The 25,153-nt window shown below is 37.6% G+C and overlaps 1 protein-coding gene across 8 annotated transcripts in view; it reads right to left on the bottom strand.

The window, feature by feature from the left end:
• The window catches only part of RPS6KC1 (ribosomal protein S6 kinase C1), a 210,675-nt gene that overhangs the window by 122,095 nt on the left and 63,427 nt on the right, over positions 1-25,153 (bottom strand). For 5 of the 8 annotated variants that reach the window (XM_069544173.1, XM_069544172.1, XM_069544176.1 and 2 more), the window contains 2 exons: positions 24,601-24,694; positions 9,909-10,271 (listed from right to left, as the gene is read on the bottom strand). In XM_069544173.1, the coding sequence (XP_069400274.1) occupies positions 9,909-10,271; positions 24,601-24,694 (457 nt within the window). The remainder of the gene's footprint in view (positions 1-9,908; positions 10,272-24,600; positions 24,695-25,153) is intronic. The other 3 variants (XM_069544174.1, XM_069544178.1, XM_069544180.1) reach the window with 1 other exon arrangement.

Genomic DNA, 25,153 nt, shown 5'->3' on the forward strand with positions numbered 1-25,153 from the left:
AAAACATACATTAGGCAGAAATGAAAGGTTACAGAGACAGAAATGAAAAATTATGAAACATTCTCTTCAAAGAGTCAGTTTGATTCCTTCAATCTTGACTTTTTGGATTTTCTCTCTTAAATCCAGAAAAACCTGAGGACTTAGAAGAGTAGAGGGACCCTAATTTCAACAGCCATTTCCAGACTAAGGAAATAACTGTTGGATTCAAAAGGAGGGTTCAAAGTTACCACTCAGTGTGTGCTTTTTCTCTGCTGGATGGGCAAAGAGAACTGCTGCTATTGTGTTCTGCACTTAGTCTCAGCTGTGCAAACACCAGCTAAGTAAGAAAAACATCAAGCCATCTTTATAAGATCTACAAACAACCTAGACAAATTCCTTTAGAAAGCATAGTTAGTTAAGCTGACTAGTTAGTATGCAAAATAACAAAATTTGTCAACTCATAAGAACCCCTGTATAAAGTACTCTTACTTAGCTCTGAAAGATTATTTCTTTGGATTATCAGATATCCAGAAATAGTTATTTTATTTTAAAGCATGCCAATCCAACCCAAGGTCACAGGTAATAATTTTCCAGCAAGAGTTAAACTAAAATGACTCATATTATAATGATGCCTCAGCAACAGTTTTTCTCCAAGAAAACATCTCTTCTGCTCCTAAATGTTAAGTTAGTTCACAAGCTAGAGCCCCTAGTTTCCCCACACATAAAAGAACAAAGTCTTTATATTCAACTTCAAACAACAGTAATAAGTTGAAAACTTTTTCTCTAAGATCAGGAACAAAACAAGGATGCCCACTTTTGCCACTTTATTCAACACAGTACTGGAAGTCCTAGCCAGAGTTAATCAGGCAAGAAAAAAAAAGAGCAGCAGGGAGAGCATCCAAATCAAAAGGAAGAAGTAAAACTGTCTCTTTTTACAGATGACATGATGTTAGATATAGAAAATCCTAAATTCCTCCCCCAAAACTGTTAAACTAACAAACACATTCAGTAAAAGTGCAAGATACAAAATCAATACACAAAAATCAGTGTGTTCCTACACACTAGCAACAAAGTATCAAAAGATAAATTAGGAGAGCAACCCCACTTAAAACTGCATTAAAAAAAAATACCTAGGAATAAATTTAACTGGGGAGGTGAAACATAAGTATACTAAAACCGACAAATAACTGGTGAAAGAAACTGAAGAGAATGATGAAAAGATATTCCATGCTCATGAACTGGGAAAATAAATAATGTTAAAATGTCCATACTCCTCAAAGTGACCCATGATTTAAAGCAATCTCTATCAAAATTCCAAAAAGCAGAAAAAAAAAAAACTCTAAAATTTATACAGAACCTCAGAAGACCAAATAGGCAAAGTAATCTTAAGACAGAATAAGAAAGCTGGAGGTCTCACATTTCTTAATTTCAAACTATATTATAAAGCTATAGTAATCAAAATAGTATGGTATTCACATTAGAAAGACACAAACGTCAATGGAACCAAATAGAGAGTCCAAAAAAAAAACCCATACATGCATGGTTAACTAATTTTCAACAAAGGAGCTAAGAATATTCAATAGGAAAAGAATATGCACAATAAATGGTGCTGGGAAAGCTGGGCAGTCACTTGCAACAGAGTAAAACTGGACACCTATCTCACACCATACACAAAAATAAACTCAAAATGGATTACAAACTTGCAGGTAAGACTTGAGACCGTGAAATTCCTAGAAGAAAACATAAATGGTAAGTTCCATGACATGAGTCTTGGGAATAATTTTTTGGACTTGAAACCGCAAAAAAAGGCAACAAAAGCAAAAATAAACAAGTGGAACTACCTCAAACTAAAAAGCTTCTTCTGCAGAGCAAAGGAAACCATCAACAAAATCAAAAGGGAAACCAGAGGGGGAAGGACAGTTGGGTTTGGGATTGACATGTGTACACTGCTTTATTTTAAATGGATAATCCACAAGGACCTACTGTGTAGCACATGGAACTCTGCTCAATGTTATTTATGTGGCAGCCTGGATGGGAGATGAGTTTGGGGGAGAATGGATACATAAATATGAATGGCTGAGTCCTTTTGCTGATCACCTGAAACTGTCACAACATTGTTAATCAGCTATACCCAATACAAAATTAAAAGTTTAAAGGATTTTTTTAAAAAATCAAAAGGCAAGCCCAGGATCAGACGGCTTCACAGGAGAACTCTATTAAACATTTAGAGAAGAGCTAATGCCTATCCTTCTAAAACTCTTCCAAAAACTTGCAGAGAGAGGAACATTTCCAAACTCATTCTACAAGGCCGCCACCACACTGATACCAAAACCAGCCAAAGACAACACAGAAACAGAAAACTACAAGCCAATATCACTGATCAACACAGATGCAAAAATCATCCACAAAACCTTAGCAAACAGCATTCAGCAACACATCAAAAAGCTCATACACCGTGATCAAGTTGGGTTTTTTCCAGGGATGCAAAGATTCTTCAGTATACACAAATCAATCAATGTGATACACCATATCAACAAATTGAAAGATAAAAACCACATGATAATCTCAATAGATGCAGAGAAAGCCTTTGACAAAATTCAGCACCCACTTATGATTAAAACTCTACAAAAAATGGGCACAGAGGGAACCTATCTCAACATCAGTTCAGTTCAGTCACTCAGTCGTGTCCAACTCTTTGCAACCCTATGAATCGCAGCATGCCAGGCCTCCCGGTCCATCACCATCTCCCGGAGTTCACTCAGACTCACGTCCATCGAGTCCGTGATGCCATCCAGCCATCTCATCCTCAGTCGTCCCCTTCTCCTCCTGCCCCCAATCCTTCCCAGCATCAGAGTCTTTTCCAATGAGTCAACTCTTCGCATGAGGTGTCCAAAGTACTGGAGCTTCAGCTTTAGCATCACTCCTTCCAAAGAAATCCCAGGGTTGATCTCCTTCAGAATGGACTGGTTGGATCTCCTTGCAGTCCAAGGGACTCTCAAGAGTCTTTTTCTCCAACACCACAGTTCAAAAGCATCAATTCTTCGGTGCTCAGCCTTCTTCACAGTCCAACTCTCACATCCATACATGACTACTGGAAAAACCATAGCCTTGACTAGACGGACCTTAGTCGGCAAAGTAATGTCTCTGCCTGTGAATATATTATCTAGGCTAGTCATAACTTTTCTTCCAAGGAGTAAGTGTCTTTTAATTTCATGGCTGCAGTCACCATCTGCAGTGATTTTGGAGCCCAAAAAAATTAAGTCTGACACTGTTTCTACTGTTTCCCCGTCTATTTCCCATGAAGTGATGGGACTAGATGCCATGATCTCAACATAGTAAAGGCCATATATGATAAGCCTACAACAAATATTATTCTCAATGGTGAAAAACTGAAAGCACTCCCCCGAAAATTAGGAACAAGACAAGGGTCCCCACTTTTACCACTATTATTCAACACAGTTTTGGCAGTCCTAGTTACAGCAATCAGAGAAGAAAAAGAAATAAAAGGAATCCAGATTGGAAAAGAAGTAAAGCTCTCACTGTTTGCAGATGACATGATACTGTACATAGAAAATCCTAAAGATACTAACTGAAAACTACTAGAGCCAATCAGTGAATATAGCAAAGTCGTAGGATACAAAATCAATACACAGAAATCACTTGCATTTCTACACACTAAAAGTGAAAAATCAGAAAGAGAAATTAAGGAATAAATCCCACTCACCATTGCAACAAAAAGAATAAAATATCTAAGAATAGACTTACCTAAGGAGACAAAAGAACTGTACACAGAAAATTATAAGACACTGATGAAAGAAATCAAAGATGACATAAACAGACGGAGAGATAGTCCATGTTCCTGGGTAGGAAGAATCAATATTGTGAAAATGACTATACTACCAAATGGAGTCTACAGATTCAACACAATCCCTATCAAATTACCAATGGCATTTTTCACAGAACTAGAACAAAAAATTTCACAATTCATATGGAAACACAAAAGACCCCAAAGAGCCAAAGCAGTCTTGAGAAAGAAGAATGGAGGCGGAGGAATCAACCTTCCTGCCTTCAGACTATACCACAAAGCTACAGTCATCACAACAGTATGGTACTGGCACAAAAACAGAAACATAGACCAATGGAACAAGATAGAAAAGCCTAGAAATAAACCCATGCACCTATGGGTACCTTATTTTTGACAAAGGAGGCAAGAATATACAATGGGTAAAGGCAGCCTCTTCAATAAATGGTGATGGGAAAACTGGACAGCTACATGTAAAAGAATGAAATTAGAACACTTCCTAACACCATCCACAAAGATAAACTCAAAACGGATTAAAGACCTAAATGTAAGACCAGAAACTATAAAACTTAGAGGAAAACATAGGTAGAACACTTGATGACATAAATCAAAGCAAGATCTTCTACCACCCACCTCCTAAAGTGAGGAAAATAAAAACAAAAATAAACAAGTGGGACCTGATTAAACTTAAAAGCTTTTGCACAGCAAAGGAAACTATAAGCAAGGTGAAAAGACAACCCTCAGACTGGGAGAAAATAACAGCAAATGAAACAATGGACAAAGGATTAACTTCCAAAATATACAAGCAGCTCATAGAACTCAAAACCACAAAAACAAACAACCCAATCCAAAAGTGAGGAAAAGACCTAAACAGACATTCCTCCAAAGAAGACATACAGATGTCTAACACACACATGAAAAGATGCTCAACATTGCTCATTATTAGAGAAACACAAATCAAAACTACAATGAGATATCACCTCACACCAGTCAGAATGGCCATCATCAAAAAGTCTGCAAACAATAAATGCTGGACAGAGTGTGGAGAAAAGGGAACGCTCTTGCACTGTTGGTGGGAATGTAAATTGATACAGCCACTATGAAAGATAGTATGGTGATTCCTTAAAAAACTAAGAATAAAACCACCATATGACCCAGTAATCCTACTCCTAGGCATCTATCCTGAGGAAACCAAAACTGAAAAAGACACATGTATCCCATTGTTCATTGCAGCACTATTTACAGTAACTAGAACACGGAAGCAATCTAGATGTCTATCGACAGATGAATGGATACAGAAGTTGTGGCACACATACACAATGGAATATTACTCAGCCATAAAAAGGAATACATCTGAGTCAGTCCTAAGGAGGTGGATGAACCTAGAACCTATTATACAGAGTGAAGTCAGTCAGAAAGATTAATATCGTACACTAACGCATGTACACAGAACCTAGAAAAATGGTACTGAGAATTTATTTGCAGGCAGCAATGGAAAAACAGACATAGAGAACAGACTTATGGACATGGGGAGAGGGGAGAGAGGGTAAGATGTATGTTGAGAGTAACATGGAAACTTACATTACCATACGTAAAATAAATAATAGCCTACAGGAATTTGCTGTATGTCCCAGGAAACGCAAACAGGGGCTCTATATCAACCTAGAGAGGTGGGATGGGGAGGGAGATGGGAAGCAGATTTACAAGGGAGGGACTATATGTATACCTATGGCTGATTCACGTTGAGGTTTGACAAAAACAACAAAATTCTGCAAAGCAATTATCCTCCAATCAAAAAATAAATTTAAAAAAGTCAACAGGCAATATACCAATGAGAGAAATATTTGCAAATTATATACCTGATAAGAAGATAATATCCAGGGGCTTCCCTGGTGGTCCAGTGGTTAAGAATCTGCCTCACAATGCAGGGCACACGGGTCTGACCCCTGGTCAGGAGGATCCCATATGCCACAGGTCAACAAAGTCCAAGCACCTCAACTACTGAGCCCATGCTCTAGAACCCGCAAGCTGCAACTACTGAAGCCCGTGCTCGGCCACAGAAGAAGCCACCACAGTGAGAAGCCCAGGCACCACAAGGAGAGAGTGGTCCCCACTCGCCACAAACACAGGAAGCCCAGGCACAGCAACGAAGCTGCAGTGTAGCTATAACGTTTTTTTAAAGTTAATATCCAAAATACATACAGAATTGTCATAACTCACAAGGAAAAAAATCAACCAGATTAAAAAATGGGCACAGGAAGTGAACAGACACTTCCCCAAAGTAGACATATAAATGCTTAAAAAGTACATGACAAGGTACTTAACATCACTCATCATAAGGGAAACCACATTAACTTCCAAAATATACAAGCAGCTCATAGAACTCAATACCACAAAAACAAACAACCCAATCCAAAAGTGAGGAAAAGACCTAAACAGACATTCCTCCAAAGAAGACATACAGATGTCTAACAAACACACGAAAAGATGCTCAGCATTGCTCATTATTATTAGAGAAACGCAAATCAAAACTACAATGAGATATCACCTCACACCAGTCAGAATGGCCATCATCACCTCACACCTGTCAGAATGGCTATCCTATCATCAGAAAGACAATAAATAACAAATGTTGACAGGGATGTGAAAAAAAGGGAACCCTCATACACTTATGTAAATTGGTACAGCCCCTACAGAAAGTGGTATGGAGGAAAAATTTAAAATAGAACTACCATATAATTGAGCAATTCCATTTTCAGGTATATATCCAAAGGAAACAAATCATTATCTCAAAGATATATTTACATGTCCATGTTCACTGCAGAACTATTCACAACAGCCAAGAAGACACAAATCAACCCAAGCGTCCATCAAGAGATGAACTGACAGTGTGGTGGAATATTATACAACCATAAAGATGTATTTTATGATATATAGTGAATAATATACAGAGGAATATTATTCAACCATAAAAAATAAATTCTTCAGGGCACTATGCTAAGTTAAATTAAGTCAAAGAAAGACAAATACCATATGATCTCACTTATATGTGGAATCTAAATGGAACCAAACTCAAAGAAACAGAGAACAGACTGGTGGTTTCCAGAGGCAAGGGGTGAAGGTGGTCAAAAAATACAAACATTCATTTATACGATTAATAAATTCAGGGGATAAAACATACAATATGGGCTTCCCAGGTGGGTCAGTGGTTTAAAAAAAAACCCGCCTGCCAGTGTCAGAGACTCCAGTTCAATCCCTGGGTCAAGAAGATTCCCTGGAGAAGGGAATGGCAACCCACTCCAGTATTCTTGCCTGGGAAGTACCATGGAGCCTGGAGGGCTACAGTCCATGGGGTCACAAAAAGTCAGACACAACTTAGCGACTGAACAATAACAACATACAATATGGTGACTACAGTTAATGTTACTATATTCTATATTTGAAAGCTGCTAACAGAATAATCTTTAAAGTTTCTTATTACTAGAAAAAAATATATAACTATGTGAAGTGATGTATGTTAACTAAACTTACTGCAGTAATCATTTCACAATATATACATATATCAAATCATTATGATGTCATATGTCAATTATACCTCCATAAAACTGGGGAAAACATTTTTCAAAAATAATGTCCATGTGTGGTGAGTGGTATGCTTCTAAACAGAATCCACAGACTAGAAACACTGCCCTAACGTTACATTTAAACATGGTTAAATGTATAACCATGTGCCTGAAACAGACATTATTATACATTTTGGTTAAAAGTTAGAATTGTGACTATGGTCACCATGGTTTGTATGAATTAAATTGATCAGATTATGGATAAACAATAGAAGGCTAAAAGCAATTACTTGACTACAACTTTTTAGACTTGATGGCATATTAACCACAAAAACTAATCCAGGCATAAAATAGAGATTGCAGTTTCAGAAATATGTTAAGCTAAATAGGAAAAGTATATTTAAATTGTAACATTCCTTAAGACAGAGGTCTAGTAGGTTTACAACTAGCCAATCTGATCACATGGACCACAGCCTTGTCTAACTCAATGAAACTAAGCCATGCCCTGTGGGGTCACCCAAGACGGACGGGTCATGGTGGAGAGGCCTGACAGAATGTGGTCCACTGGAGAAGGGAATGGCAAACCACTTCAGTATTCTTGCCTTGAGAACCCCACGAACAGTATGAAAAGGTAGGACACTGAAAGATGAACTCCCCAGGTCGGTAGGTGCCCAATACGCTACTGGAGATCAGTGGATGACAGAGGATGAGATGGTTGGATGACATCACAGACTTGATGGACATGGGTTTGGGTAGACTCCGGGAGTTTGGTGATGGACAGGGAGGCCTGGCGTGCTGCGGTTCATGGGGTTGCAGAGTCGGACACAACTGAGCAACTGAACTGAACTGAACTAGGAGGTTTGGTATCAAGTTGCAGTGGAGAAATAACTCGCCACCATAATCACAAATAACAACATTATTATTATGAAATAATGAAACAATATTATTTTTTGGTATTTGCTGATATGTATCCATAATTGTCATTTTGAAGAAAAGATTTTTATTTTTCTGGTGCCATCAAGTGGTAACATTATGAAGTGTTCTAAGGTTTAAATACTAATAACTTTTAGACAGAAAAGTAACACACTGATATGTTTTATATATGTCAATTTTGTGTTTTAGCAAAAAATTACATAGAAAGAAAAGGGGGTAGCATTAAATCTAATTGTTTGCAACTCATCCCCATTTTAAAACTCCATATGAGAATTAAGACAAAGAAGAAAAATGAGTAAGTCATTAAGATTGGAATGTTCCACTAGCAGACAAAAAACCCAAAAGACAATGAAACTACTTGAGAAACAAAATTTATATCAAAATTATATATCAATCAAATCATAAGAGATTCCATTAATGTCCCACCTGAAGTTCCATTAATGCGGCAGTAAAAGAAATTATTTTTAAGGCAAAACCCTTCAAGAACAGAAAGAAAGAAAACAACAGCAACAAAATTTTAGAAGCTAAAAAGTAGATGAATGAATGGTTACTGTGTGATCAACTCAGGGAAGCTGCCCGACTTACAGAGCAATGTCAATCTCTCCAAAAGTTCAGGAACTGGTGGTTTTAGATAGCTGTGGAAGTGAGTGTGAAAGCTAAAACCAAGAAAATTCACCAAAAGTTGTTAAGAAGTTGTTAGGACGCCACTATACACTCCTTCTTCCACTCCTTACGGCCAATATCCATTTTCACATCACTCACACCAGAAGATGGAAAGTTTATACTCGAGGAAGAGTAAACAGAAGGCTCCTGACTACAGTACACCAAGCAGAGTGAGGGTCGAAGTACTGCAGTTAAAAAACAAAAATCGTTAGGAATCCAGGAGACTGTGATAATCTAAACAGTACTGACAAGTCGAAGACCACAGAACAACAACGGTGCTTTTCCTGAAAGAAAACCACTGGAAGAAGGTTCTGTTAACCTTTGACTATTGTGTCCAGGACATCAGATTATGAATCGCAATACGCTTCAATCTGCTTCCCTAAGAGAAAGGCAAATGATGAAAAACTGATGCTTAAACATAAATAACAGGCTAAGTTCTACTTACAGACATTTAGCAGCATTCAGCTCTCCATGTCCTGTATCACCCCCATTAATTGGCTGAGAATTTAACACAACTAACAAAAACAGAACAGTAAGCAAATCCAAGAACCCTTTACGTTCTCAGTTTAAAAGCCCATTTCATCTTGCCTCTTCAGGCCATCAAAAGTAAATGTACTAAAGAATCTCTGGGAATACTCCTGACAGAATCAGGTGAACATGGCAGGAAAAAAAAATATATATTATTCAAACAAGGGACTTAGAAGCTTGATTTTTAAAAATTCTGTTTGTGTTGATTAATTGATCAAAGCAGAGACTTAAGTATATTGTCTTCCACGCATAATTAAAAGCTAAATTACCATATTTAGGTAATTTAATCTCCAGTAATTTCTTCTTTTCAGTCTTGTTTTTACACAAGATTATACATAAGAAATTGCTATATATGTATATGTGTGTGTGTGTGCGTGTGTTTTCCCCCAAGTATCAACATAAGAACATGCCAAAATATAATAACACAGATAAAACTGTACCTTGAACACCTTCCAGGAGTAAATCAACTCCCTTCCTATAAAAATCAGAGGCAGCTTCATAGTCATCTTCTTCTTCCTTTTTTAAAGCCAGCTTTATTAATTCTCCTGCTTTCTCCAAATAATCTCTCTTGCCAAGCTTGGATTTTAAACTGCCAGGAAAAAGGCTACGACTTTCCCGTTCTTCCTCTGTTTTGTTCTGTTCACTGTCAGAAAAAACAGCCCCTAGTGCTGAAGAATCCGAAGAAAGATTGGGACCAAAAGTCCTGATGGGCGAATTTTGATTGGAAGCCATGCCATCATCCAGCTCAGCCAGAGAATCCACATCAACAGTGAGGGATACCAGATCACTATCACTGGAGAAACCTAGAAATACGATCGCAACAGTGAGCAGGTATGACATTGAGAATCAGCCAAAAGAGTGCAAATCATACTGACTAAACATTTTTTCACACTACCCATGCCAACCAGGAGGACTGCAACTCACGGGGGGAAGTCAGCGTCTAGCAGTTTGTCTCAGCTTAGCTCATTCATTCTTGTACTGTCTCCCCACAGTTCTGGAAGACAATCTCCTGCCTTAACCATCAAACTAAAACTGAAGACAAGTCTTTATCTAGCCCTGTTGTTACAAGAAGCCTTTACCACAGGATCTTGTATTTACAGAAGGTTGATGCTTACATACACAGCTTCTGTGAACAACAGAATTATGATAAAATTGAATCCCAGCTCTTAAAACTTATCGTGCGACCAACCACACGTTACTTAATAATAAAACTTATTATGTGGGGCTTTAAATGAGAAAAAGAGCTAATGCATATAACAGGCTAAGATTAAATTATAACTTTTATAGCAATTACATGATAATAATTTTACTATATATAATATAACATATCCTCAGAGACGTGCTTTTAAGTAACCATCCATATCTGGAAAATGTATGCCATGCAGCACTCTTTTAACTGAATTTTTTGAAATTCCTGTTTCAGCTGCTTCCACAAGCTTCTGGCAAAAGCTTTGGTCAGTATTTGCATCTTAGTTTTCTGACAGAAAATGAATAGTGGATGCTACTGAACATTTACTCAATGAAAATTACTTCTTCCATTTCATATAACTGACTTCATGATACATGAGCTTGAACTACAATAACCGTTACTAAACCTGCTCTACTTTTACATTCTTAAAAATGATTAAGGACCTCAAAGAGCTTTTGTTTATATGGATTACATCTGTAAATATTTACTAATCTTGGTATTTTAAAAAGACTGAATTTTTAAACACTTAAAAGTCCATTATATGTTAGATAATTTTTATAAAAATGATTAAGAAGTACCATTGTTACATATTTGCAAATCTTGTTAACAGAAGATGGCCATATTCTCAGGTCTAACTCTGTACTCAATCTGTTAGACGTCATTCTGGTTAAAAGAGTTGAAGAAAATGTCACACTGCTAAGTAACTGAAAATGGGGTATTTTAACAGCCTTTTCAAATAACTATAGCTATCATTTTTTTGATACTATAACAAAACAAGTAGTAGCTTCTTAAAGGTTAGTTTACATGTGGAATATAAATTTCTATCAATGTCATTTCTATTTCTGTTACATTCTAATTCATGGGTCTGTCTCACACACTGAGTCTATAACATCACACTCTGGTCATTTTGAAAATATTAGTTTCCTGAGTTACACGGAGCCTCCAAATGGTGATAAATTTCATCGTTACAATATCTCCAAGAAAATCACATTTGCTACTTATCACCACCGACCTTGTCCAAAAATTGTTTACGTATTGTGAAACTGTTAGGCTCAAAGTGGCTGATACAGGTTCTCCAAAATTATATTTTGCTGTTGAGAACTAGAATATCATCACTATTTGGCAATAAATACTGTTAACTGTTTTCTTTGAAGTGCAAGCTTCCTTTTAGCATTAAAAAAAAAATTGCTAAATATTCAAGTCTGAAAATGAGTTGTCTGTCAATCACTCTCTCAAGCAAAAATGGGGTCCCGGGAAAAGAGTAGCTAGTTTATGGTTCAAATAACTGCAAAGGCGCTCTTTTTTTTTTTTTTTCCCAAGACAACCAGGGCAGTTCAGCATGTAAAGTGTTTTTTCATTTTCATTTCATCCCACATAATAGCATATAAAAGACATATATCCAAGGGTTGAGATTCAGTAAAATTAACTGTTTTTACTGCTTTATCAAGGATCTCCTAGGTGAAATAAGCATTGGTATTACTGTAAGTATGTGCAACAAATACTGTTACAGTCTCATATCACTGTCTTGATTCATGCTCAAGTACAGCAGTTTTACTGACCACTGCTTTTGGATCATCAGTACAAACGTCAGCACAATAGAAACAGAAAATAACTTCCTATATTATCATAAAAAAAAGTTTCTTACTTGGAGAGTCCCTGAAAAGATCTCAGGAATGAAAACCCAGAGATCTGAAAACTATACTTTAAAAGCCACTGACTTGTATCATTAAATAAGATTCACAACAGGGTTAGGCAAAACTTAGGTTTGGGAACAACTATGTGATCTGCATCACCACTGAATACATACTGACTGCCACGCTTCTCAGGAAGGAAAATACTGGGTTGGCCAAAAAGTTCATTCCGGTTTTCCCATAACTCGAACAAACTTTCTGGCCAACGTAATACATAAAGAAGAAAATGATCTCCCCAGCATCATACACTAAGTCAAAATCAAAGGTGGATCTGAGTGTACAGTTGCAGATCAAGGGTCCGCAAACTTCTTTTCTGAGGGCCACAGGGTGAATTATTTTAGGCAACACTGCTGCTGTAGCTCGAAAGCAGCCACAAACAACGCCCACACGTCCAAGTATGCCTGTGTTCCAACAGAGCTTCCTGAGTGGAGGCTGAACTCTGAATGCCGCATAATGTTCACGTGCCACAAAATAAGATTCTTTGGAATTTTGTCAACCATTTAAAAATGTAAAAACCATTCTTAGCTTATAGGGCAGGACATATAAAAACAGGTGGAAGGCCAGACTTGGCCCATGGGCCACAGTTTGTCAACCCCTACTATAGACTCAAATTGCTTCAGTTCAGTTCAGTCGCTCAGTCATGTCCGACTCTTTGCAACCCCATGGTCTGCAGCACGCCAGGCCTCCCTGTCCATCACCAACTCCCGGAGTTTACTCAAACTCTTGTCCATTGAGTCAGTGGCGCCATCCAACCATCTCATCAAACTGCTTACTTCATACCGAATAGAGTAAGTTGGGATAAAAACATTTATTGGCAGCTAAGCTCTAATTTCAAGTCAACTTTAGACACTGTTTTGGCACTCTTGTCAATATATCCTGTTTCCAGGGTTTGGCACTTTTTTTCCCCACAAATCTTTGGAATGCCCATGAAATACTAATTTTGTTCCATGAAAGCAAGAGACTTCATTAATGCCACGATATCAGATGAAATTCATTGGATCTATTGGAAATATCTTCAATTCACCACAGTTCAACTCTATAGACAACACTTAAAATCAAAATCTCTTTATAGCCGTCTACAAATTTATGCACTGCTTTGAGAAATATATAAACTTTCCAAGATTTTTTAAAATAATTTTAAATATTTTCTATATTCAATACAAATTTACTTCCTTAAATGGTTATCATTGTGTAACCTGGTCCTCCGAAATTAATAAACAGACAAAGAAAATAATGCTGTGGTTTATACAGCTAATCACAAATGAAAGGAAATGTTGTTACAGATCTTTGTCTGCTCTCTGATGTCTTGTCACCATAACCTCTACATCATCTATCACATCATACTGCTTCATGCTTTGCTTGATTTTCCTTTCTAACAAGAACAATAATACCAAAGGGCAAGAGGGTAAAGTTATGTATACTCAGTTTCTTGGCTTTTGACCATGAAAATTTAGTCACACAGTCATATTTCCTCTTACTCTTCCAACCTTATTTTATTAGCAAAGAAACCATGATTATATGAAACTAGATCCGAAAAGTAAGATCATAAAACACCTAGGGAAAAGTCAAATAGTAAAATAAAGGTTCTATACAAATGGTTCCCTTTTCAAATTCTACCTAATTCTAAATGAGAAATGTTTCAAAATAAGCAAACAAATAAGAACTAGCAGGTTAGGAAAAGAAATTTTTTTAGCCTAAGCAAGAGAAGCAAAAGGAAACAAAATTACTTCTTCTGGTTTATGGAGGACAATTTTAAAATATATGTCAGAGGGAGAGGGAGAGGGTAGGATGATTTGGGAGAATGGCATTGTAAAACGTATACTATCATGTAAGAATCGAATCACCAGTCTATGTCCGTCGCAGGATACAGCATGCTTGGGGCTGGTGCACGGTGATGACCCAGAGAGATGTTATGGGGAGGGAGGTGGGAGGGGGGTTCATGTTTGGGAATGCATGTACACCCGTGGTGGATTCATGTCAATGTATGGCAAAACCAATACAGTATTGTAAAGTAAAATAAAGTAAAAATAAAAATTAAAAAATAAAATAAATGTCAGATGCAAAAATGCCTATATCTTTAGTCCAGAAATTTAGTAATATATACCAGAAACAATCAGAGATGTAGGAAAAAAAGACATACACATAAGAATATTCATCACAAAAACTAGTGCAACTGAAATAACAAATTTCTAACAATTGGAGAATATGGCATATCCCATGAGGAGGCCTTACAAATAGCTGTGAAAAGAAGAGAGGAGAAAAGCAAAGGAGAAAAGGAAAGATATAAGCATCTGAATGCAGAGTTCCAAAGAATAGCAAGAAGAGATAAGAAAGCCTTCCTCAGCGATCAATGCAAAGAAATAGAGGAAAACAACAGAATGGGAAAGACTAGAGATCTCTTCAAGAAAATTAGAGATGCAAAGGGAACATTTCATGCAGAGATGGGCTCGATAAAGGACAGAAATGGTATGGACCTAACAGAATCAGACGATATTAAGAAGAGGTGGCAAGAATACACAGAAGAACTGTACAAAAAAGATCTTCATGACCAAGATAATCACAATGGTGTGATTACTCACCTAGAGTCAGACATCCTGGAATGTGAAAGTCAAGTGGGCCTTAGAAAGCATCACTACGAACAAAGCTAGTAGAGGTGATGGAATTCCAGTGGAACTATTTCAAATCCTTAAAGATGATGCTGTGAAAGTGCTGCACTCAATATGCCAGCAAATTTGGAAAACTCAGCAGTGGCCACAGGACTGGAAAAGGTCAGTTTTCATTCCAGTCCCAAAGAAAGGCAATGCCAAAGAATGCTAAAACTACCGCACAATTGCACTCATCTCACACACTAGCAAAGTAATGCTCAAAATTCTCCAAGCCAGGCTTCAGCAATAAGTGAACCATGAACTTCCAGATGTTCAAGCTGGTTTTAGAAAAGGCAGAGGAACCAGAGATCAAATTCCCAACATCCGCTGGATCATCGAAAAAGCAAGAGAGTTCCAAAAAAACATCTAGTTCTGCTTTATTGACTACGCCAAAGCCAAAGCCTGACTGTGAGGATCACAATAAACTGTGGAAAATTCTGAAAGAGATGGGAATACCAGACCACCTGACCTGGCTCTTGAGAAACCTACATGCAGGTCAGGAAGCAACAGTCAGAACTGGACATGGAACAACAGACTGGTTCCAAATAGGAAAAGGAATACGTCAAGGCTGTATATTGTCACCCTGCTTATTTAACTTATATGCAGAGTACATCATGAGAAATGCTGGACTGGAAGAAGCACAAGCTGGAATCAAGATTGCTGGGAGAAATATCAATAACCTCAGATATGCAGATGACACCACTCTTATGGCAGAAAGTGAAAAAGAACTAAAAAGCCTCTTGATGAAAGTGAAAGAGGAGAGTGAACAAGTTGGCTTAAAGCTCAACATTCAGAAAACTAAGATCATGGCATCTGGTCATGGGAAATAGATGGGGAAACAGGGGAAACAATGTCAGACTTTATTTTGGGGGGCTCCAAAATCACTGCAGATGGTGACTGCAGCCATGAAATTAAAAGATGCTTACTCCTTGGAAGGAAAGTTATTACCAACCTAGATAGTATATTCAAAAGCAGAGACATTACTTTGTCAACAAAGGTCCGTCTAGTCAAGGCTATGGTTTTTCCAGTGGTCATGGATGGATGTGAGAGTTGGACTGTAAAGAAAGCTGAATGCTGAAGAATTGATGCTTTTGAACTGTGGTGTTGGAGAAGACTCTTGAGAGTCCCTTGGACTGCAAGGAGATCCAACCAGTACATTCTAAAGAAGATCAGTCCTGGGTGTTCATTGAAAGGACTGATGTTGAAGCTGAAACTCCAATACCTGGCCACCTCATGCAAAGAGTTGACTCATTGGAAAACACCCTGATGCTGGGAGGGATTGGGAGCAGGAAGAGAAGGGGACGACAGAGGATCAGATGGCTGGATGGCATCACCAACTCGATAGACATGAATTTGGGTAAACTCCAGGAGTTGGTGATGGACAGGGAGGCCTGGTGTGCTGCAATTCATGGAGTCACAGAGTGTCAGACAAGACTAAGCAACTGAACTGAACTGAAGATAAAATATTATAGAGTTATTAAAAACTTTTATCAGTTCAGTCGCTCAGTCATGTCCGACCTTTTGTGACCCCAAGGACTGCAGCATGCAGGCCTCCCTGTCCATTAGCAACTCCCTCAGCTTGCTCAAACTCATGTCCATTGAGTTGGTGATGCCATCCAACCATCTCATATTCTGTCGTCCCCTTCTCCTGCCACCTTCAATCTTTCCCAACATCAGTCTTTTTAAATGAGTCAGTTCTTCACATCAGGTGGCCAAAGTATTGGAGTTTCAGCTTCAGCATCAGTCCTTCCAATGAATATTCAGGATTGATCTCCTTTAGGATGGACTAGTTGGATCTCCTTGCAGTCCAAGGGACTCTCAAGAGTCTTCAACACCACAGTTCAAAAGCATCAATTGTTCGACGCTCAGCTTTCTTTACAGTCCAACTCTCACATCCATACATGACTACTGGAAAAACCACAGCTTTGCCTAGATGGACCTTTGTTGGCAAAGTAAAGTCTCTGCTTTTTAATATGCTGTCTAGGTTGGTCATAGCTATTCTTCCAAGGAATAAAGAATCTTTTAATTTCATGGCTGCAGTCACCATCTGCAGTGATTTTGGAGCCCAAAAAATAAAGTCTGTCACTGTTTCCATTGTCTCCCCATCTATTCGCCCTGTAGTGATGGAACCGGATGCCATGATCTTAGTTTTCTGAATGTTGAGTTTTGAGCCAACTTTTTCACTCTCCTCTTTCATTTTCATCACTTTAGTTCTTCTTTGCTTTCTGCCCTAAGGGTGGTATCATCTGCATATCTGAACTTATTGATATTTCTCCCGGCAATCTTGATTCCAGCTTGTGCTTCATCCAGCCTGGCATTTTGCATGGACATTTCACAGACTGGTTCCAAATAAGGAAAGGAGTACGTCAAGGTTGTATATTGTCAGCCTGCTTTTTTAACTTATATGCAGAGTATATCACGCGAAATGCCGGGCTGGATGAAGCACAAAAATTGTTATAGGAGAATATTTAATGCTAATGTATTCATGCTTTATTAATCAAAAACAACAAACTCCAAAGCAGTATATATAGTATAATTCTAGTTTAAACACACACACACACACCAATGGTCATAGCAGCACTATTTACAATAGCTAGGACATGGAAGAAACCTAGCTGTTCATTGACAGATGAGTCTATCAAGAAGTTGTGGCACATATATACAATGGAATATTAATCACCCATAAAAAGGAACAAGTTTGAGTCAGTTGTAGTGAGGTGTATGAACCTAGAGCATGTCATACATTGTGAAGTAAGTGAGAAGGAGAAAAACAAATATCATATATTAATGCATATATATGGAATCTAGAAGAATAGTACTGATGAACCTATTTGCAGGGCAGGAACAGAGATACAGATGTAGAGAATGGACTTGTAGACACAGTGGGGTAAAGAGAAGAGGGGATAGACTGAGAATAGCATTGACCTACACATACACTACAATGTGTGAACTAGAAAGCCTCGTGGGAGGCAGGCGATGGCAGAGGGAGCTCAGCTCGGGGCCTTACGATGACCTAGAGGGGTGGGAGGGAGGCTCCAGAGGGAGGGGATGTACGTATACTTAGAGCTGACTCACACTGTTTTACAGCAGAAACCAACACAACACTATAAAGCAATTACCCTCCAATTAAAAATACATAAAAAACAAAAATTAAAAACACAAACAGGAAGAAAGGTTAGAAAAGTACACGGAATGTTAACAGTACTTCTCTCTGGGTGCTGGAAGTACAGGTGACCCATCATATTTGCTGTACGTGTGACAAGCCCTTAAGGCTATGAATGTGAAGGGTATCGAAGAAGACGCAGCAAGAGCTGAAACTGGGGGCTTGTTTGTAAATCAAGGTATGTTATACAGACGTGATTTATAAACCATAGACCTACGTGAGTCATCCAGCAGCCAGTGCCAAGAAATTTCTAACTTGAGAGAAGACAGAGATGATTATAAAAACAGATCTGTATAAAGCAGACTAACCCTGACACTTCTTCCTTCCTTATTTTCTTCCTTTCATCTCCTCCTAGGATGCACCCTAATGTTTCTGAAAAACCTAGGCACTAGCATAGTTCCTCAACTATACACTGCAACTAACCTAGTATTATCTGATGTGTTTCTCTTCCATACTGAAGCAATTGCTAACTCTCCTTTTCATTGAAGAACTCCCCAACCAGCTCAAGAAGAACATTCCCCATCACTACCTCAACAGTGAGTACAAAGATACAGAGAGAGGAACGCAAATACTCAGTACCTATTTTATTCATCTTATATCTTTAATATATCTACTTAATACAGTGCTTGCCCAACTCCTTGAAACCATGGTCTTGTCATTCAGTCTGTTTTTTATAAAGCTACACATAATGGACACTAGCTCCCTGAAACCCGGAAAGTTAACAAGTAAGATAAAAAGAGCTGCAAGCAAGAAAGAGGTTCTCAGTTAAAGTGAGTAAGAAGAACATTGTGGATAATGCAGGGCAACAACTGACAATACAGAGGCTATTTGTCAAAAGTTAAACCAACCTGAAGTCCATCCATGTTTAAAGGGGCCCTCTGGGCCATCAGAAGAGTAAAAGGTGCATCCTTTACCAACACCATCAAGTCAAAAACCTAAGCCTTTTTTGGAAAGGATGGGGGTGGGGGGGAGTCAAAGGTTCTATGAAAGTGTTCAGCCTCCAGGTTCATATCACAGAGATTCAAGTCTCAGGGCTATTAGAGGACCCCAGGTGACTGGTTAAAAAGCAGCTACAGACATGAGGGGTTTGTACAGCGTCCCAGTTCACCTACCTACCCTCACCTTCTGTGCTTTGAACTGCTCAGAGTAGGGCAGTGTAGTGTAATCTGTCTAGGACACCATCTCTGAAAGACAGGCGCCAGGGGAAAAGGTTGAGTTGCCATAGAATAAATCTTTATACTATAAGCTATCAGAAATCTGTATTTGAAGACCTTCTGCAAAAAGAGATCAGTTTCCTTTAGAACAACAGGTGGTCTCTCATGGCTGACTATGCCTAAAATACATGGCCTCATTATTATTAGCTGATAGCTTTCACTGAGCCCTGAGGTTCAAATATTGCCATAGTCAATGAAAGGGAATTTCTACTTTTCCTAGTAGCGATGACTCAAGCTTCACACACAAAGCAAGGTATCTAGCTAGCAGAACAAAGGTCACCCTGAGGTAGAAGACATACATATCAATCTCCATTAAGAAATAAGTCTTTATTATAAATGTGATTTTAAGTGACTACATAAACCTAAAAGTTGATGTTAGTTAAGATTCCTCTATTTGATCACCAACTCATCACTCAATAATAGCTACTGTTACTAAAAAGAGCCATTCCTCTGACATTTCACATTTTTATAATGTTTTTGATACATGTCTTGCTTCACCCTTGAAATTTTATAAAAAGAACATCAGAATATTTATTACATATTTGGTTTAAAAAAAAGAATAAGCACAGGAAAAAACACATCAATCACAATTACAACCCTGGTACTGTTACCTTATCATGAACAACAAAGATCCATGAGTTGGCTTCCACGTTTACTTAATGAACTTTTTATGCTGCTCCATAATCTACTCTGCAAATCAAATCTGTGACCAGCACACAGTAGTTCATACTGAGCTCTCTATACCAAATTAAATCTCATTTCAGAATACAGGTCTGGGATTGCTGTTAAATATCTGGAGGGCTTTGACTGCCTCAGGCATCTGTCTTAACTTTTCTGAAATTCCAATTTTTAACTATAAAGTAAGGTATTTATCTATATCATTCCCAGTGTTCCTTCTACTCTAAAATCTATTCCCACAACATATCCTGAAAATTTTATTTGCCCCATCAGACTCTTAAACTCTTACTATACAATGTTATCCTCAATAGTCACAGAATTGTTAAGGGTCAATTTTTGTAATTTTGTGTCAACTGCTTTATATCCACGCATACACACAAGGACATGTTCTCATTTCTGCTTATCTTAATAATAACAACTTATTCTTTTTCTATTTATTTTAAACTTCCCCACAAAGAAAATTCAACTAATAATGGACAGTGAATAAAAGTTAAGTAGATAAGCACTCAGGAGAAAAAGGAACTTCAAACTGAATAAACATACTCTGAAGTAGTACAGAGCACCGAGAATTAGCCAGTAACAAGATTTACCGTTCTTGTGGTGCCACCTGGTGGACATTTGCTATAAATTCTACTTTAAAGTTAAAATCTTAATTTTGTCATCTTTGTGCTTTTCTATATAATGAAAAGAATTATTACCCTGACACCAAATAAATACACAAATTTTGAACTGAAAGTGATTTTGAAAAGGTCCCTTACATGGACCAGCAACAGATTCTATTCTCAAAATGTACATCTCATTTACTTTAAAATAGCTAATTCAAGACAGCTTACTTAATAGACCCTTTCTTGTGTCTACAATTGCTACAATGAGCACTTAAGAGAGTTCCCACTCCACAATTTACAGGCAAAAAGAAAAAGGAAAAAAAAAGGTAAATTTGACTAGTTTAGGAAACATTTAAGAATATTTACTCTTAAGATATACTACATATAAGAAGCTGATCTCTCAATTTGTATCTGTGGTTATGATCACCTAATTACTTTTTCTTACTTGCTGCATATACCTGGGAAATGTCCCTCCCAAAACTGCAAAAGAAGTCAAGTAATGTACTGCGAAGAGGAAATGACACAGTTTACCAGATGAGCTTACACAAACATCAAAGGCTCCGATATTAAGGCCAGCATGCAGTAAAGCAACCTATATCCTTCCGAAAGGCCAACAGACGAGAGAAACATGCCAAGAAGCTCAATTCCCACCCACCACTTTGGCCAGGTCCCCACAAATGCCACAGGAACTTTATGGCTAAGTTTAATTCAACAAAAAGATGGAATTTTAAAAAGGAAGTAAGATGTTAACAATCAACTAAATCTTCTTTCATCTTTGAGAAAATATACGGTTTAATTTCACTGAACAAAAGAGATGAAGAACAAACCAGCACTTCATTTTAAAAATATAAAACGTTTCATCTAAAAACCTACTGAAAAATTTTATAATTTTTAATTTCATATTAGATAAAAATACATTTAGCAGTTAATCACTAGATTGTTGGGGTTTCTAAAACCTTAAAGGGGTTTCCTCTATCACACTATACTATATAAAATACTGAAAGTTTTTAAGAATCCTCGAATCCAACTCTTTATGCTTTCCTTAGAAAACTTTCTTTCAAGGTAAAGACTTGTTGATTGCATTTTATGCTACTAATAAAAATAATGATCACTTAGCCTCTGCATTTGTTCTCTGAGAGGTGATGTACCTGCCGTGTGTCATTCTGACTCTAACTGAAGGGCCCTGGCACAGCAGACTATACGTATTAAGACCCGCCCCGCTGGCTCATTCCACTGGCAAACTAAATGACAAGTATGAAAAATGAATCCACCTTCAAAACACCATTTAAAGCCCTGCACTCAGAGGAGCTGTTACGCAGTGCAGCACCTCCTCACGTTCTGGCTCTAAATCCGCTTCGCCAGCATGTGCGCCACAGTCCCTCGACAACCTTCCCTTGCCCTGCACACCTGCGGGGCTCGGCTGGCTGCGAGCTGTCCTGCCCCCTTCCTACGAGAGAGGCCCTCTCTCTTGGTTGTCTCTGGGACTGGCAGACCTTTTGGTGTGAAAGCAAATCCTGTGCTTACCCAGGATCCCAGACAATCTCATGGTATTTAAAAGTCATTTTTCCTCTCAAATATCAGCAAATTTGTAAGATGTCTGATACTCAAACCTGTATTTGTCAACAAGGTATTTGGGCAGGATCTATGAGCCATGCAGAGGTTTTTAAAGGGAGGGGGTGAAAAACATATACATTAATGGCTTTTCCAGCTCCCTGTTTTTCATTCTTCATGGAGCCCAGGGTGTTTCAGAGGTGGTAATGCAGTTAGAAAACTAACTTATGCACTGGAAGGATAAAATTTCAGTACTATTTTTAAGTACCATTAAGTCTTTTTCTGTGTTTTTTAACAGAAATGTTGCCCCCAGTTTCTCCCATAAAAGCATATTCCTAACATGATAATTGCTTCCAAGGAAAACTCATCATTTTGAAATGTTAAAAGATAAACTCTGAAACAAATACACCCTACCTCTACTGTAGGGACGGTGGCCCATTCACCCAGAGAGCAGTCCTGGTCTTGGTGAACAGTAAGTACAATAGCATCTTCTTTAATTCTCAGAAGTGTCTCAGTTGGGACAATAAATTACAAACTCACCCTATTCTATGAGTTTAAGGTTATAACCCACCTTAGGTTATATCTCCTTTAACATGAATACCTTTTTATTCTGAAGAGCCTTCCACATTTTAAAACACCATCCCAAGAAAAAACATCCTAATAACAACTCTTCCCCTTCTCTTCTAAACTTAAGCAAAGGACAAAAGATCTCTGCACCACTCCTATCCTTGACTACTTTCTACTAAAATAGGCTCCTGAGACACCCTTCTTTCACCATGGCTGACACCTACCTAGGTAATAAAGACTTATCAAGGATATAAAAGAACAGAGTCATCCTCAGGTCACATACCCTTCAATTCCTGAACCAAAAATCAAAGAGAGAAAAGAAAAGATTCTGTAATTTTCAGGAACTGTACTCCTCACTGAACACTCTCCCACAAATCTTTTCTAAGTCTCCTGCTTGGCCTCTCTTGGACATCACCAAATCTGCCAGTTTCACAAGCAGAAAATGTCGACTCCCTGTTTCTCAAAAGTAGGAGGATGTCTCTGAGGCAACAGCCAGATCAGGTTATCCCAAAAGAGTCATCCTCCAAGGAAACTTGTTCTAAAAATAGTCATCTTGGGATCCCAAGAAGTGGTTAGATTTTTCCAAAGCCTAGCAAGAATCTCAGATCAAAACAAGTCATGAAGAATAGATGTATTTTTCCCCCAAAACACCTGATGGACTGCAAAGTAAAATGACTATCAATATTGTTTTTCTATGATCTTAGCTGATTCAGGATGGAGTTGAAGATACAGAGGACCCAAAGGAGACCCCAGCCTAAGATCCCCCATACATTACACAGAACACTGGATGTAGGTTAATGGACTGTGCTTTTAAGTCAATGGGAGCTACCATGAAAAATAAGAAATTTTAATTACTTCTCAGTGTGGATTTTCTTCACCAAAAGAAAAACAAATTTTAAGTGCATCAACCCACAAAATGGATGGGAACTTGTTGCTCCTACCAAACCATGATGAGAATTGACTGCAACAGATCTATGTTAGTGTGTCAAGGTATGATATCAGTACACATTCCAACAAGACCATCACTACAGAGAGATCATGACCACCTCTCATGTCAGTCATAAACCATTCTCCTCTACCATAAATTCTTACTCGTGAAACAGATCAAGAAATAGCCTCTGGTGTATGATTTTTCTTTTATATAAACCAAACCTAAGCGACTTCAAGCAAATCTAATTTACCTATTTTTAAAGACTCTCCCCAGCCCTGTCCCCACATATATCTCTCTTTTAAATCTAAAATACTTTCTGGAAGAAAACTAAGGAAATTTTTAAAATCTTCATTAAAAATTCAAGAATGGCTTAACAGAAGAATAAAACAAGAGATGACGCATTCTTGAATTAAAGTGATGAAAAGTACAAAAATTGCTTTGGTTTAGACTCATGCTATTATAAAGAATATCAAAAATACTGAAACTGCCTTAGATTTATTCTTTCTAGTACATGACTAAACTTTCAAAGTCCCTTTTGAAATTAACTGTCTGAAAGTCAGATCCAGCTAAATAAACTTCAGAAAGGCACTCAACAATACTAATTCTGAGCACTTACTATACCACATTTCAACAAACCTAAGAAGCCATTAATTGTAGGACAAATCATTATTTTATGTATCACTAAGAAAGAAAAAAGCTGTCAATGTATCCTCAACCCAATACCATGTACTCAATAGCAATGATGTTAAAATGTGAAGAAAAAAGTACCTTAGAATTAGTGCAATACTCTCAAACTCCTATATCCATCTGATTTGGGCAATGTAGATATGATTTATAGTCTGCAGCAATCAAAACCACTGAAATGAAATATATATATATATATAAAAAAATATCTTACCTTCTGTGCTGCACTCAGGAAAGCTATCAGTGAGGGAATCTGGATAAGCTTCAACGGGACCAATCAATTCAGAGCCATCATTGATTATCCCACCCTAAAAAGATTAGAATAACTGTGTTTCATGGTCAGTATGACTATTTTAAAATATCAGTAATGAATGAATGATAGTTATTGCAACTATTTAAAAGAATTACAAAAATGTTCATCTATTAAACTAGATTACAACTGCTTTTAAAAAATCAACAGGAATAGCCATATTGGTTTATCAAAAGTAAAAAATGTACCACACCAAGGCAAGATGCTAACAACAAGGGAAACTGAGGGAGAAAGGTGAATATATGGGAAAACTCTATACTTTCTCCGTAATTTTTCTGTAAACCTATACTGTTCTAAAACTTCTTTAATTCAACAGGAATTTTATGTTTCTAATAATGTGTGGCTTTTTACAAAAGCATGTTATTTGAAATCTATCAGAAGTGCTCATCTTTTTAAAATGCAGAAAAAGAAAAAGCCCACCTGCTAAAGTGGGGGATGTCATTCAGTTTCTTTAGAG

Source organism: Ovis canadensis, chromosome 12 (genome assembly GCF_042477335.2).
Source record: "Ovis canadensis isolate MfBH-ARS-UI-01 breed Bighorn chromosome 12, ARS-UI_OviCan_v2, whole genome shotgun sequence".
In the NCBI taxonomy this organism is placed as follows: Eukaryota; Metazoa; Chordata; class Mammalia; order Artiodactyla; family Bovidae; genus Ovis; species Ovis canadensis.